This window comes from Takifugu flavidus, chromosome 19, assembly GCF_003711565.1.
Source record: "Takifugu flavidus isolate HTHZ2018 chromosome 19, ASM371156v2, whole genome shotgun sequence".
NCBI lineage: Eukaryota > Metazoa > Chordata > Actinopteri > Tetraodontiformes > Tetraodontidae > Takifugu > Takifugu flavidus.
In genome coordinates this window covers 8480663-8497454 of record NC_079538.1, presented here as the reverse complement: position 1 = coordinate 8497454, position 16792 = coordinate 8480663, and the positions used below count along the sequence as shown (strand labels likewise).

Genomic DNA, 16792 nt, shown 5'->3' with positions numbered 1-16792 from the left:
TCACTTCTGGTGGCTTTTACTTCTCTTCACATGGATTTTGGACTTTAAATCTAGCTCTGTGCTGGGAAGCTTGAGCCACGAGACTCAAATGCGCCAAACAGCCGTGGCATGGAGGAAGTCTTTTTGTAATTACCGTCCCTGACTAAACCTTCCCGGGGGGTTCCTGAGAATGTCTTGAAGATAAGAGAGCCAAATGGCCACCGGCAGCCAGGGGTTAAACACTGCAGCTTCCTGAATGGACAGGAAACAGGAAGTGCGATTCAGTGTTCCTCAAACACAACACCGTTAGAAACCCCCCTCATAAATTACTAAATGGCTGGTACTCTTTCCTTATCTTTTCTTCTTATGAGTCTGCTTTGTAAACAAAACATGAAATATTGGAAATTCACGTTTTTGATTTTACACAAGTTTAGCATTTATTAGTTCTTCGTTTTTCTAAATGAGATATTTTCCCCAAATAGAAAATATTATTTATTAATATTTATTCAGAATGTTGAGGATATAATAGTAGTAATTGTAGTTTATTAATTTATGCCAAAACATGGATTTGAAAAAAAACGTTATATAATTATAGTCTATTGCTATACTTCTTATGACCAGCAGAGAGCAGTGTTGTATAATTTAGCGTTTTTTCTGAATTTTTAAGTAGATATAAATTAATAATAACCTCCTGAATTATGGATTTATATGCCAAAGCCGTGACCGTGTGCGTGTTTACAGTTTGGGCTCTTTAAAGTTAGTTGATTTTTTTCCAGAGAAGGATGGAACGTCTTATTAAATGTATTTTTCCTCTGACTTCTGACATTTTAAAATCACATTTGGCTTTATTTATAGCTCATCTTGTGAATTTTGAGGAAAAACATTTTGTTGCTTTCATGCTTCTTCCGTATCGTCCTAATAATGACGTGAAGTGACGGCTCCCTGCTGAAGCCAGCACATCATTAGCATCTTTTGAGAATTTGCCGCATCAGTTAAAAAGAGTTCCCATCCCTTCATGATGGTTTCAGTGTCTTGCTCATGAACAGCTGCCTCTCCTGGGCTTAAACATCATCACACTAATAGAATCCATCAATCAGGAAAGTGTCTTGTTAAATGGGGAGTTGCGAAATAAATAAGCAAAGAAAAGACTGCAGCGTGTTCCTTTATGAGCTCAAACTTGCCATTGACAGCCAGATGCTGTTGCCATTAGAAACAGGAAGCCTGCGACACATCCAGCCTTGCACGTAGGAGCCAAGTTTTTATTCTCCATTTTCTCCACATTGATTCAGAATCCACCTTCGCATTGATGAATCAGTCTTCATCAATTCATTTGTGGTTGACTGTAGAAGCCGAGAGCCAGCGTGAACCCCCACAAACGGTTGGTGGAACTCAGTGATGGCAGCAGTAACTATGGGGAAATTGAGTTACATGTGCACCGGGGCAGTAAAGGACTCTCCAGGATCCTGCAGACCTACGCCATGTGGGCTGAAATATGACCATCCGGTGGTCTAACAGACCTTCTGCCGCCACAGATAAAACACTGACAGGCGCAATGGGCAGATTCATGTTCAGAGCCTGAAGAATCAGTGGTGACCAGCATGCACCTCTCTGTTGAACTAATTCTTTAATAAAACCATGCACAGCGACATCACTGCTGCAGCCAGGGTTTGTTCAGAGCTCCTCCTCCCCATCAGTATGCAGCTCCGTCCCCCTCGCCATATGATCCCTGCTGTCTCTTCTACAGTTTGTCTGCCAAACGTCCGAGTAAATATTCATATATGTCGCACCGACCTTGAGGCCTGACCTCAGGGCTGCACCTCTGAGGCTCTCGCTGCTGGCAGACCTCCCTCCTACCTGAAGTGGGTCTGTTTCATCCTCGCAAGATCCTGGACAAAAGCTTTTCAAATGCAACAATGACAAAGCAAAACAGGGAGGCAGCGCAGCAGCAGGGGCGAATTAAGTTCAGAATCCAGTAGGGGGTTCTGATTGACCCGCCCCCTTTTAAAAAGGTCCTCGGTAATTTTCACTCCTTAATTTATTCATTAAAAGAAGGTCTTTGGGACACTTTGTGTGTGTGTGTGTGTTTTATCTGAAAGAAGACTTTTAGGTGAGTTGCTGAGGTGTAGATTTTCTCTTTTTTGCACTGTAATTGATTTTTCAATGGCTTGAAATGTGCTTATTATAATTGCAAAATCATTCAAGGAACTTTTTGCTCTCTAATGTTGTTAAATGTCTCTGATGTGCAAGGGTAATTCTCACCCTGTTTGACAGCTGAGCAGCTAACGGCATTTTCAGATTGTATTGCTCGCTTCTTCCCAGATAAGACGAACACACGCATGATTTGGATCTAGCACAAGTTGCCTGGATACAAGGGGTAAATATGGAGCTTTAACTTGCAGTTCCTTTCTGCCCATGTTCTAAAATGTTGGTGGCTGTGGATGTTTGATGAGAAATGGGCAGATTAAGGCAGGTTGTGGACCACTGAGGTCCTGATTAGTCTGGCAAAAAGGTTCTCTAACATGTCCAGTTTTAGAGAACTGGACTGCGAAAAGACAGTGGAGCTCCTGCATGAAGCTTCTTCATATTTTGCTGTAAATTGCTTCTGTCTGGCTGCAGAGACGCCACATTAATTTGGAGAAAAGGAGCAAAAAACATTCCAGCTGCGTCTTCATTTAGTTTGACTCAAAGAGAACAGCGCGATGAAGGATGCTGGGTTTAAACTGGTTCAGCAGGGCTGCAGACAGACTCAGAGTCTGCAGTAAACAGCAGAGCAGCAGAGGCCACTGGTGCAGTCCAGCAATTATGCTGAAAACAAACAAGCCGGTCCAAAATTAGAAGCAATCCTCTGAGCATCGGAGCTTCTGAAAAATTAAAAAGCCATAAGCCAGAGTGCTGCTTGCGGTGTGCATCTTGCTTCCAAAGTGAACCGTTTATTCAGTTAGAACGATTATTTTTTAGCTTAGCTGGTAAAATGGTGAGATGAAGTTTCTCAAAGGAAGCTAAGTCCATGTGAGTCCAAAACATTCAATAGAATGAAGTCTATTAATCTCCTGTGAGTGTGTGTGTGTGTGTGTGTGTGTGTGTGTGTATGCGCGCGTGCGTGTGTGTGTGTGTGTGTGGTGTGTGTGTGTGTGTGTGTGTGTGTGTGAGAAAGAGAGAGAGAAAGCGCACGTGTGCCCTCATACCCCGCTCACGCGGTGGTTAACAGCTAATGGGTGGATTAAGCTGGATCAGGACTCTGCGTTTAAATCTCCAGTAATGTAAAGGCTGAGTATCAAACACAGCTCTTCATTAGGAGAATTGATGATTTCTACGAGCTGAGGCTGAGGCTTAACGGCATTTTGGGACAGATGTTGTGAGGAACAGATGTCTAATGAGCAATATCATCGGTGACAGCCAGGATGAGGTTTGCTCGATGACGCTGAAGGTGTTTATTGTGATTGATGTCATTTAATGTCACGTAAACCACGGTGACCTCTCTGGGGCTGCGGCGTAGGCCGGCGGGTGTCGGTAGATCAGCTGGAGTTTCTGATTTAGTCCCATTTTCCAGGGTTTCATTCACGGGTGGGATATTTGTAACCGCTCGTCTCCAGATTCATAATTAGAGGGTGTTTGATAAGTGCTCCCCTCCACGTCTGCCGCAGCACGGCCCCCCTGCTGCAAACGCAGGAGGCGGTGCGCTCATCTTATCAACCTGATTCGTCTCCTGGATAAACTGGTGTCTTAAGGGAAGAGGGGGTGGGGGGGGAAGCAGAGCCGTCCTGCTGCTGCAGCTATGAGAACAGTAAATCAGAAGGCTACAGGCTAAATAAATGCTTCATGGTTGTCATATATATCATTGCCCCCCACCAACAAATTAGAGGTTCGGTTGCTTTATATGTTTCATTTTTAACTGCATTCACTTGTAATCCTTCATATTGATGACTTCTCTACACTAATTGAAGCACTAGTAGCCTCTAAGGGGAATCTATCATATTTAAAGCTATATTCATATATTTTACAATTATTAGATATAAAATGGAGATTAAGTGCAGTTATATGATAAAACACAAGGCAAACAAGTTTTTTTTAAAGAAACTACAGCTGCTTGATGGTGGTGGTGATAAAGAGGTGATGTGCGTAACATAGCTCACGCTTTAACGCTAATGTTTCGGGAAAAGAAGACAACAATTGTTTGTGTAATTGTCACTTCACAGTTGTGGTTTAAAGATTATAACTGAGGTCATATGATTGAAGGGCCTGTTGGTTGTAACATTGCTTGCAAGAAAAGTTGTCAGGCACAAACTGCGAGTGTTTAATTCCAAAATGACACGCGGTTAGAGCACGATTATGGGTTATCGATGAGCCCCGGCCCCTTTATGGAGGCCCGGGGACACACTCATCCCTCTTATTCCACTTTACACACTGTAATTAATGCAGCTCTGTCAGGACTGGATGTGCTGGTATCTCTGGTCCGGGTGGGCGGGAACTTGATATGACCTGCCCCCTCCTCTCAAGACACGTGGGTGATGAATCATGGCAAACCGCACGTGCGCCTGATCTGGGAACCTGTAACCTCCTCTCATTGGCTGTCAGGTGGCTGATGGGCGCTGACACCCCGCTGGTGGCAGGACTGCGGTGCGTGCGTGAATAAACGCGCGTCCGGGCTGGAGGCGCTGAACGGCGTCACCCCCTTCCGCGCTCCTGTGAACCCGGGGACGATGGGAAGTCGGCAGCTCTCGGCCGCCTGATTCATCCGCGGGGGGACGTGTGGATTCGAACCCGCGATCGACGGGACGCAGAATGTTTGCGAAGCCCACCTCCGTTACGCACCACGAGTGGATATCTGATCACTGACGAGCCCGATCGACCATCTGTGCGTTCACCAGAGGCTTTTTCCGCGTTAACATGCACCTCTGGAATTTAGCTGCCTTCCAAGCGTAGCACGTCCGCGTTTCAGCCCGAGAACAGCGACCAGACCCGGGGGAGACATGGCTCGGCTGCTCGTTGTGGTCAACTCCGTGATCCTGTTGCTTTTTGGCAGCGACATGTTCCTAGTGGGAGCGAGTGAGTATCATCCTCTGTGGCAGCACAAGATGCGGATTCATGTATTTACATTTGCGTGGGAATATAGACCCATTTTAGAATTATTTGTTCTCCAACTTGCATATTTTATGCGTAATACATGACCCAGTAACAGGTGCATTTACAGAAACTTTTACCTAAAATATCGGATTTAAATTCAAATCGCAGAGTGACAAAGAGTGTCTACAAATCATCTTCCATATTTGCTCATTTTTTACTGTTTCCACTTGAATCGCCCTTTAATCATGCCACTGCTGATCAACAGTGGCATATGAACCCTCTCACTGCTGCCATGAAGCAGGCGGGAGCTCACCTGTGGATAACATCCATGTGGCAAAATAAATGTTTGTGCAAGCTGGATAATGTTCTGCCTCTGTTACACAGGTGAATGCCTGATCCCGTTCTCCTCATCCACCTGTCCTCCTTTGTCAGGTCCTCTCTAAACGAGTCCTTCAGGGCTCTTCGAGCAACAGCGTTTCTGATATCAAGCAGAGAAGTAGATGACACAAATATGACAGATGCATTCATGCACTGTGACAATGCAGGAATTTTCCTCACAGAATTTAAGCTGTTGGATGACGCTGATGGGCAGATTACATTTTTTTGCTCTCGACCGACAGAAACGGATAAACATATAGTTCTGTCTAAATGCTAAAAAATGTGCTTTTACTGGTCCAGACAAGGTCTTGGCTGTATAGCCAGTATATCAAATATGCTGGGAGGAATTTGGCACAATGGGAAATGCGAAAACCCCGCAGCCCCGCAGGTCGGTAGGAAATTAAATAATGGCAGAAAATGTCACCCAGAGAAAGGAGGACAGAAAAAGAGCAGAAATCCACAAATTATGTAGCAGAATTTGTGGTGGCCGAGATAAAAGCAAACTGTTGCCACAACAAAGCAGGATTCTGCACGAACGCATTCTAGGTCACGCCAATGCAGCTGTGACAGGAAGGTGTCAGACGGAGAATAGCAAAAGGAACGCCATCGCTGTGCACCTGTGTGGAGACCAGGCTCGCAGCAACAGCCACAAAGGTGCGATTACAAAGAGATGCCGATTCTGTTACGTCTCATTTAAATTCAGATATTGTTCTATAGCATTATTGCACTTTTTAGATGATTAAAGAGTGATAAATATCTTTACTTCAGCAATTAATGGGACATTTTCCCTTTTTTTAATCATTGCTTAAATGATATTTGTGACTCTCTGAGGGAAAATCGACCATCCACAGGGATTTAAGTGTGAGATCAGTGCCAGAATTCCAACGTGGGCGTCCCCATTCACATCCAGCAAATATGAATTTGTTGTATCTGAGAAAAGGTCCTCTCTTTTTGAGACCTCTGTCAGACCGAGGGCCAAGGTTGCCAGCAGAATTCCTCTAAATTCAGAGTTTCCCTCACCAAGACATTCCAGAGGCTTTACTGTGCAGCACCTACAAGGTGACTCCATCCGGCAGGATTCTAAAGATTATAACAGATATCAAATAAATTGATCCTTCCCACCGGCGTTTCCATTGAACAGCAGGTAAATGCAGAGTCAGAGGGTATTTGGATTCACAGATGAAAGGAGACGGGCTTCGTAAAAGGTCGCTAATGGGAGCAATCTACCTGCAGGACCCCCCCCCCCCCGTGCCACACGTTTAGAGCCCTCGGAGGTGAGGGAAGCGTTTTGTGGGCTGAATGGGCACTCCATCAAACCTCATGGCTCTCTTTGGAAGTTATTAGCTGTGTGAAATGTCAAAGAAAGTAATATCCCATGAGGGAGCGGAGCTTTATTAGCGCTAGCGCAGGATCGCATTACAAACAGCCGCTGAAACTGTACGACTCGGAGGCAGTTGAGACTGAAATGTGATCGATGGGGCAGAATCACTGCGTCGATGAACAAAGGAAACCGGTCCTGTACTGTATTAAAGATGTTACATTATACCTTCAACGGAGATGCATGATTGGACGTCCTGAACGGCCTCCAGCTCTTGCCTAGTCTTGTCAACAGACAGCATCAGCAACCAGTACGGCGCACTGGTGGGCCATAAATCTGGTTACATTATGCGGTTGTGCTTGGCCAGCACATATAGAGGACACAAAACACCACGCCACAGCCGTAATTTCAAACTGGGCTCCAGTCCACGCATCTTGTCAGGTCCGCTGCCGCCGTCCCGCGCAGATGGGAAGTCGCCGGAGCGCTCTGCCTCGCCCCTGCGCGATGATTCATCCCGACATCCCAAGAGGGTCTCGCCATTCGTCTGCACTGACGGGCGGCGCTCGGCTGCCGCGACCTTTAGGCCTTCGTAACACCTTGCGTAACAGTTTTCTCGGAACGCGTCGGGCCATTAATATTAAAGCATCCGCAGTGGCTCTTTGAGCGGTGAGCTCATCAAACCGAAAGCGGCGTTGGTGAAATGACTTTTGTTTTAACGCAGTGTGAGTTTTTGTAACTAATCGGTGCTGAAATCTCCAGTTTCCTGCTGAATGTAAAACCTGCAGTTGTCGCTTGTGGAATGATTGACCAGCCAAGGTCGACGCGCACGTTCACGTGTGCGTATATGATGGTGATGGCTCGTTACCGCCCTCATCGCTAAATGCCCCTTTTATGATACATCAAGGTTAGTGGCCCACTTGTTGCTCCTCCTTCCTCCAAGGGAGAGCGAGCTTCCGCTGATTCTGAAGGTCGCGAGAAGGACATTCACGCGAGTTTCAGGTGCATCAGTCCCAAAACCTAAAGAACGATTTGTTTGAAGAATTGGTCAGCATCCAGACGTGATGAGGGGTCAATTAGAAGGGGGAAAAAAAACATTAGCACAGCGATCGTTGGACAACGGCAAAGCACAAGGGCGTGCAAATCATTATGGTAAAGATTTGCGCGGCTAATCGAGGACAAGGACGCTTTGCTACATGTTCCCTCTTAACCTGCTGCATCGTTACAGCAGCCACTTCCATAAAATAAGCTGCTTACCAAAAGGATAAAATTAGCCAGCCTGAACCTCTGAACCTCGTTACAGTGCTGACATTAACAGCAAAGCCCACTTCTGAGGACATTCTCTGACTTTCACCCCAAAAGAGGAGAAAGAGAGGGAGACATCGCCGTAGGTTGTCTTGCGGATGAAATGGGCGAAGGTTCGAGCGGTGAGGGGAGCATAAAAGGAGATGTGAGAATAGCAAACTCTCTGAGAGAACTTTTAATGGTGTCATTTTCTTTTCAGTTTACTGCACTTTTACTTTGGTGGGGGTGAAATACTGCCCTCCTCGGGGTTATTCTGCCTGGGCCGCTCATCTTAATGAGAGCTAAAACAGTCAATTATGACTCTGGTGCAGGACAGAGGACAAATCTATCCGCTTTGCTGTAGTTAAAACTGGTTTTTTTTTGCTGATTATCGGTCAGTTGGAGTCAATTTCGACATGAATTTTGTGGCTTTTTTCAACACACAAAGTCCATTAGAGCCACTAAAACCCAGGGAGTCTCCTGTAGGCTGTCATCTGTCCAGTCAGACTGTGAAAACACCATTAGATCCTCAACTTTTGCTCTCCCAGGCCTCTTTGTGAACCGTGTCCCCGAAGAGAAAAAAGTGACATTAGATGTTGTAAAAGTGACGGGGTGAAGAAAGGTTTCTGTGAGGGACTGGACAGGAAATGGACCCTATTCCAGTCAGTTTAACACCCACGGTTGTTGAGAGAGAAAGGAAGTCAGCAGGTTTCTTTTTTAATGGGAGTTCAGAACCTGACAATGCTAATATGAAGACTTGAAGTGACCTTGACAGTGACCTTGGGGACAAACATAACAAATAAAACCCCATTAAGTGCTTTAAAACAAATAATCCTGGATTTTCTGAAGCTTTTTTACACTGTCAGGAATTTAAAGGTTTCTAGAGACTCGTCAGATTTATCGGACATTTCTTCGTTATGTACGTCCTCCAGACCGACCACCGGCTCCAGTCAACGTGTCCGTCACGCACCTGAGGTCCGACTCTGCTACAGTGTCCTGGGAGGTTCCAGAAGGAGACATTATAATTGGCTTCTCCATCTTACAACAGGTGAGAGCTAAATTTCTGATGTAACTAACACCAGGGGGCTGTTAGCAGGTTTACAGCTCCTGGAAGGGAACATTATCTTATTTTTGTTCCGCTGAGCCTTCATCCCTGGTGGAACCGACACGCCGATTCCCACCAGTAGGTGGAATAATTAAGTGCAGCTGGATTCCATTTTTAGCTCTGTCACAGCTCCTGACAGCCTGGAACATTCTGCGATCCAAAGAGTACACGTTCTTTTTCCCAAAGGAATTGGTAAAATATGACTGAGGTGCAACGGAGGAGCGTTTCAGAGGTCAGCGGACATCTGGCTGTACATCACAAATGTACATCTGCTTCTAAAACCAAGATTCTGTTCAAATAGAGACGTGTTTTTATCCTGGAATGTATTCTTAGCAGCACCTCAAAGCTTCACTTAGCATGCAGAGTCTTTTCTTCCAGCAGAAACCTCGAATTAAACTTGGCACCGTCGGTCTGTCAAGAGAAAACAAGGCAGCTGTGGGAAGGTGGCGAGGCATGCGAAGCTGCCAAACTGCATTTTTCTGAAGGAAAACAAAAATCTGAAGGCTTGAAAGAGAAAAAATGAATTGATGCGAACACTGCTCGCTGCTGTGATTGTGTTTATGGTAAACATGCAGAGAGTTATGTCTGCTGTTGAGCAACATGGCTGCTACCTATGTACTCTCCCTCTAACATGTTTGTTGAACAAATTGAATAGACACAGCTAGCGGCAGCTAACAAATAATCTGTTATGGGTGGTCAGACAGCTGTGGTCCCGTCTCACCTGTTGAGATTAATTGGGCTGTATGATTTTTAATGGCTCTTTATTCATTATGTGCAGCTGGTGCGAGACGGCACCTGGACCCCGCAGCGGTGATTTGTTTAGCGTTTAGCGTCATTTTCATCACCTTTCGCAGAGACAAGAGGGACACACGCAACGGTTTATCCGGGAAGTCAACACCACCAGCCGCTCCTGCGTTCTCTGGGAACTGGAGGAGGAGACGGACTACATCATCCAGGTTCAGTCCATCGGCCTCTACGGGGAAAGCCAAGCCAGCAAGAAGGTCCATTTCCGAACCCTCAAGAAGTCTGATCGCTTCCCCTCCAACAGCTCCAACCAAGGTAATTTAATAAACCAAGTCACATGACCCCACCAGCGCTGGTTGGGCACTGAGCAGAGTTTGGCAGACAGGAAGTTCCCTACACCTATCAAACCATTTATTTCAGCTCCTTTCTAATCGGTTATATAAGACATTTTAGGGATGCTGCCACCAGCCATCTCCCAGAGCCGCAGGCAGGAGCAGCCCGTTATAGATGCTTTCATGGCAGTTGCACTGCAGATTTTGTTTTTACCGTGTGCTTTTAAGCACTCTTACAGTGAAGGCCGGAGGGACCGAAGGTGCAGGTAACCCTGAGTCTGCCCCCACAGCGAGTCCCTGGGAGGGTTCTGTGTGCTGCTCGGGGTTTTAGCTTCTCCCAGACACCCATTTATTATTGACCGATTCCTCGAGCATGGCTGCAGGCAACCTCGTCTGAATTTGTGCAGCTCTATAAAAGTCTGTGTTAGGCCAATCAGGACTCTGAAACACTCCCTGAAACACTTCACATTCGCTGTCTGGGCTGCTAAAAAAAACCTCAGTTCCTTAGAGGCCCCACGAAGAAATGATGAGGTCTTTCTTTCTGATGTTGGTGCAAATGTGTCAAAAAAAGAATGAAGAAGTTCGAGTAAAACCTCCTACTTCTGCGACGGTGCCCACCCCCTGGTGGCGGGTTACAGTACACAGATGTTTGATTTAAATTCCTAAATCAACCCCAAGAGCCGACAGCTGAGCGCAGAGACTCGATCACAACTCCAGGGACTAAAATAAATAATCTTTGTCCCCCGATATGCTAACATAGGCAGCAGCATTATGCTAATGGTGCAGACGCTTCACATTAATTCATGAAATTTAAAGACGTTAGCAGCCACGTCTGAACAAAGCGCTGAGCAAGTAAAGTTTGAGGGCCGGTGGCTCCTTTTTCAAGGCTCTTGAAAAGATGCAAGATAAATCAGGACTCGATGGACCGTCCAAGTGGGTCAGAGGAACAGTCCCTCGATGGAGGTTTTGGAAGTGTTGGTGGAAGCGTTGCCAGCTTTCCATAAATCCAGTGCCAACGTGGCTGACTGCCCGTGGCCCTAGTTTCAAAGGCCAATTTTCAAAGGCATATCAGATTGATTTGTTTAATCTTGATAAATCTGTTGCCAGGCTTCAATTTTCATGTTTGTACTTTAATCTTCAATACGAAACAGGCTGAAACGCAGCCCATACATGATGGGATATAGTTTAAAGAGGTCATTCCTCCCCTTGTACATGCCGATTCAGGTGCCATCATGATTACAACAGAGTATTAACAAATATGCTAGTAAAGACTGCAATTAGACCATGTGAATTGGGGGTGAGGTTAACCAGGAACATCTGTTTATATTGACAATTAGAACAATCTCAAACAGCTAACGAAAGCTGTGAAAGAACCTCCGCGGCGTTTCCTCCTGAGCCATCTAAAAGCTCCTACGTGCGAGATCCTTTGTGCAGGATCGGGCACTCTGCATTGTTCCCTAAAAGCTCCCTCGCTTTAGTTGGCAACAGCACCGCATGGCTCTTTCAGAGGTCCTTTGTCACATTCAGGCAGGTCCTATTGAGAACAAATCGATCCTGGGTCCCCAACAGACGTCCCTACGCAGGACAGGCTTCGCTTCACACAGATCGATACTTTTTTTTTTGGTCTTAATGTGATTTTCTTCAATAATATGATTAGTGCCTGTACCGCTGGACGTATACAGACGAGATTCAAACTCCGTCTGTGCCATTTAAAGCGTTTCCTGGCAGGAACCGTGTGGTCAAATTCAAAGCGGCAGCAGAATTTTAATGACTCCTTAAATCCAGTTAGTGAAAGAAAGCTTTTAATGTGCACGCGTGTTTCCTGACCTTCCACAAGTAGTTTTAAAATTCCATCAGTGCCCCATTCGTTTCAGAAATGTCTCCGAGTGCAGGTTTATGATGATAAAGTCGGGCATATGACAGGAAAACGCACCCTACAAAATAAAAGTTACCTGTTGCAAAGCAAAGCTGCTTCACATTAGCAGAATGTTTGAGGATGCCTGTCTGGCGCAGGCGGACTAATGAGGTCGGCGTTCCCCGTGGACACAATTACCGTGAAGTACTTCAGAGGCACGTCAACGCGCCACCGCTGACTCAGCAGAGGTGGCGCGGGAGTGCGTTCAACGCTCTGTTCTCCTGCGTACGGCCTGACGAGCCATCAGATTTAATTATAGATTGAGTTGTGATGCAAGAGCTCAGAATGTGTTCACATAAAGCCTGCTCTCTTTAAAAATGAATTTATACAAACAATTAACACTGAAGATTCCAAAACTAAATAATATCTGCAGAATGAGAGATTTTGTATGTGTTTCCCCCCATTCTTTCATCAGCACCACCAAAAAAATGTTGAAACATTTAGGTTGCTGATTATGTAACCCTGAAGAAAACTTTGATTTCTTTAGTTTTTGCATTTTTTTCCCCCCGTAATGAAGCGCAAACTGGAGGGGCACTACAGTCCCTAGCAGAGCGTGAAGCAGCATATTCCATAAAATATGGATGATCCAGCTGCAGGTCATCTGTCGTCTCCCTTCGGCTGCTCTGGCGTGAAACCCTCAGAAATCCTCACCTCAGCTGCTGCAGAAGAGGGAAAATTCGGAAGGTTCGAGGCACTTTGAGGGGTAAAGTTGAACCATGGGAATAAACTCCAGCCTGGTGTCAAAGGAAACTGCATCAGAACCGGGCTTGGAAACAACCGTTTTAGCTCATAAACACGATGTCAAGGAGTTTAAAGAGACTGTTGGAGAGGTGATGGACGGATGCTGGGACATCTCTGGCTACACTGGTGGAGGTGGAGCATCTGAGATGAACAAAATACTTCCTGACCTGACCTTTCAGAGGATGTGATGCGTGGTCCTGCGAGTGTCGAGGCGCCGACCCGACTCCTGACCTGACATTTAAGCCAAACCTGCAATAGCGGCTCTACAGCTCAAGAGATGAGGTCGCCGAACCCCCAGATTAGACAGACAGAACCGTTTCTTTTTCCAACCGCCATCATGTAAAGAAAGCTGACTGTCTGCAAAGTGAGGACATCCTCCTGACGTGATCCAAAACAGGCAATTGGGCAGAGTGGTGCTCTGGAAGAGTTCCATCCGTGGGCGTGAAACGATGGTTTGGAGAGTGGAAATGGGCCCATAGTCAATCCAATGAGAGGGGATTAATGATTCAGGATTGATACATGGTGGCCCCGTGCCCGACAGATATTATCTTTAGGACAGTTACCTCCATCCCATCTATACCGATACCCAAGGCTTCTGTAGGGATTTTACAACATCTAATGTCCTGTTTTTTCCCAGATGACCCCGCGGTGCAGGGCCTGGACAAGTCCCGACATCTACAGACAGGAGAGATGATCATAATCGTGGTGGTCTTGGTCATGTGGGCAGGTAGGTTTAAACTGTGCTGAAACTGGACAACATCCTATTATGAAAGGGATATTTTAAACAGCTGCCTCATAAGCTCAAATATAAGTAGACTTGTCCGGTGCATCAACAGTATTTATGGTCTGCCTTGGTGGTGCAGACTAATGGTGCACATTGAAAAGAGGCCTCACACAGTTAAGCCATCAATATATTGACACACCAATCAATAAGCCACTTATAAACAAGCGTCCTGCGGGACAGAGGTGCTCATTACATGGATGTTACAACCTCACGGGTTCTGGATAGACCCACGTGGATGTAAATCCAGAAACCGCTAACAACTCTGAGCACCTGCCTCCCACAGGAAGCGCCTTTGATGAATCGTGGAGAAATGAGATGTTGCATATCTGAAAGGCTGCCAGGAGCGGGGTGGCCCACCCCCGAGCCCGGAGTGAGATGTTAAATAATACTGATGAGACAAGTGACTCGTGGGCTCCGAAGCGTGGGAGTTAAAAAGTGTAGGTGCAAAAATACAGAGCGCGTTACGTACAAAAGAGCGCCACATCAGTCGGGAAAATTCCATTTGCTACTTATTAGCATCCCAGCCGGCATCGCCGCTTCATGTCTCCTGAATATTTGATAGTTCTCGCGCATCCAAGCTACATCTGGCAGAGCGCGAAATAGAAGAAAGCCAGAGAGAATATGGGAGTTTTTAGCTTTCGGCTAACAGCGGCCCGCCTACCCGCCCCTGGGAGCATGCTTCCATTATCCAGCAGGCCCTCTCAGACGGGAGGCGCTGATGTGTGAGCGACAGCTGCCGTCTCCACTGAATACCTATCCTCTCACCTCCCTCCCTCCCCGCAGCTGTTATCGCCCTCTTCTGCCGCCAGTATGACATCATCAAGGACAACGACTCCAGCAACAATAAGGAGAAGGCCAAGCCGATGTCTGAGCGGAGCACGCCGGAGCACCACAGCGGAGGCGGCCTCCTGAGGAGCAAGGTGAGGCCAGCAGATGAATATCTCGGGTTAGACCTCCATGGCAGCCACTTTCACCCAACACAGGTTAGGACGTTTTTGGCGAATGAAAAGGGAGGTTCAAGGCTGAGCCGCAGACGCGGCTCCTGAATGTGCGAACGATCCCATCTCCCAGGGAGTGGCGAGATAACCGCTGTCACCGCTCAATGAAGGGACCAAATCGATAGTCGGGGTTGTCTGCGTTCTGGGAGGTCAAGCTCTTGCTGGAACAGAACATGACAGTGTATTGAGTTCAGGTTTTTAAAGGGCCTGGTGGGAGGACCAGCATGGGCTTTCTGTTCTACCTGTTCACATCTTGATGTCAGAAGTTCATGTGGATTTCGGTAATTGCGTCACAAGTCGGTCAATACTTTAAAAAAATAAGTATGCTGCATTCTGTGCGCTTACCACTAGATGGGGCCAAATGTCCCACGTGAAATTTATGCATTAATGGAAACCTTCCTGCAATTGTTAAGATGTTTGTTTTTAAATCCTTTTTTCTGTTGCAGTATCATCCCTCAGTTCCGTCCATCAACATCATCGAGGTCTGAGAAGCCGACCACATTAAAGACTTTTCTCACCGACGAGGAGAACAAACAACGTGTCTGTGGGTCATCATCAGTGGAAGGCCGTGTTATTTTAGACACGCGTGCATGCACGTACGCAGTATTCGTAGGAAAACAACAAACTGTAAAGTACATTAGCTGACATGTTGACCCATGTTGCCAGGTGCTTGGTCTGTTACTGCAATACAGGACACAACGTCTCATCTCTGGGAGGATTGAACCCATGACTTTAAATACAAATCCTTTTTAAAAAAATAAATATTAGCATGTCACCACCTTCACCTGCTAGAAGCAAGGCAGCTTAAATCACCCGACATTTGTCCCCGGCAGACCGTATATCTTATATACCCGATCCTCTGATCACACCTGCAGAAAGCAAACATGTCCGCACATTTCTAACTTAAATATTTTATAACTGCTGAATTGAAATGACATTTTATGGGCATTTTTCATATTTCACACACCTGCGTCCATTCACCAAGTGCATGCCTGTCATCTGCCTGTAGTCTAGCATTTGATGTGTGTTCTAGGTCAGACCCGCAGAGCTGGCGAACATGGTTGCAGTACTGTGAAAGCGTTTACTTCTATATTAGCTGCTTTTAGAAGAGGAGAGCTAACTTTTTGTCAGTAGAGCCTGTATATTTCTTGAAAGTGTAAAATAAACCTTCTACTGAAAAGTCTCATCCCGAGTTCGATTTACTCTGGTCCCCACTTTGGTCCGTCTTTATTCTTCATTCCGGGAGGTCAGACTTGCATCCATCAGTGGGAAATACTGTAGCAGATCCCACATTCCCTCTCTGCTCCTCCTCCTCTGCCCCCCCCCCCCAACCCCCCCACAGCCAAGCAGCAGACAGGACGATCAGCTGCAGTGATTCACAGAACAAATTCAATAAGTCGTTTCATCTGCTCTTTGAACCACAATGTTCCAAATCAAAAAGAAGGTAATTAGATAGAAGTATCTGCCTTAATACTCAAGCTGATTACAGGGAATAATAACTATTATTATAGCTCCCTTGTACGTCCCATCACTGAGTTATGGGCTGTTGTTCTAAGCTTTGGCTTGAAGTTCTGCATATTTCTGACCCTGTGTGCATCCATAAATACAGATTTATAAACATTGGCTGTGCGCAGGGGACTGCTTTCATTACTGCAGCCCTGTGTCTCATGGCTCCATATGCAGCGATATTCTTTACATTATACATTTATATGAGCGATGGAGCAAAAATAGAACAGCTGACATTCAAATGAGGGTCCCAGAGGTGCCTATCCCGCTCCTGCTGCACATGCAATCATCTGACTGTGCTCACAAAGATGCTGTGAATGGCAGCGTGAGACAGGAGGTGGCTACATGTAAATGACTCAGTTCTCACTAGATTAGACCCTCCACGGGCCCAGCACCAAATGATGCAACCATTAGCCACGCCACATTAAACCATCAGGGCACCAACGCCTCATCTGTGGGCAATTAGCCAGTTCAGAATCGCACCAAATTACGCATTAGCTATTAATTAGACAGTTAAGGATGTCTACTGATCCTATGTCCGAGTGGAACAATGTAAAGAGTCTCTTTGTTGGGAGGGCTGAGGTGTACACTTCTAATCCTGCATTACTAAATGTGTCCGAGTGTGAAAACGTTCTCCTCGCATTCTG

The 16792-nt window shown here is 46.1% G+C and overlaps 1 protein-coding gene across 2 annotated transcripts; it reads left to right on the top strand.

Annotated features, from left to right (window-relative positions):
- The first annotated feature begins 4525 nt into the window (after positions 1-4525).
- On the top strand, positions 4526-15825 carry fndc4a (fibronectin type III domain containing 4a). 2 transcript variants are annotated; one of them, XM_057017638.1, is made up of 6 exons: positions 4526-5025; positions 8953-9068; positions 9980-10184; positions 13495-13584; positions 14425-14561; positions 15086-15825. In XM_057017638.1, the coding sequence occupies exons 1-6, from the start codon at positions 4950-4952 to the stop codon at positions 15125-15127; spliced, it is 666 nt and encodes a 221-aa protein (XP_056873618.1). In that variant the 5' UTR covers positions 4526-4949; the 3' UTR covers positions 15128-15825. The 2 variants fall into 2 exon arrangements, with proteins under 2 accessions (XP_056873618.1, XP_056873617.1); XM_057017637.1 differs by lacking the exon at positions 4526-5025 and adding an exon at positions 5071-6075.
- The last annotated feature ends 967 nt before the right edge of the window (positions 15826-16792 follow it).

Bases quoted from the DNA above. Each gene is read 5' to 3' on its own strand.
- fndc4a (XM_057017637.1), top strand. From the start codon at position 5,829: ATGGCAGAAAATGTCACCCAGAGAAAGGAGGACAGAAAAAGAGCAGAA. The intron at 10,185-13,494 runs GTAATTTAATAA...GTTTTTTCCCAG, and splicing joins CTCCAACAGCTCCAACCAAG to ATGACCCCGCGGTGCAGGGC. The intron at 14,562-15,085 runs GTGAGGCCAGCA...TTTCTGTTGCAG, and splicing joins GCGGCCTCCTGAGGAGCAAG to TATCATCCCTCAGTTCCGTC.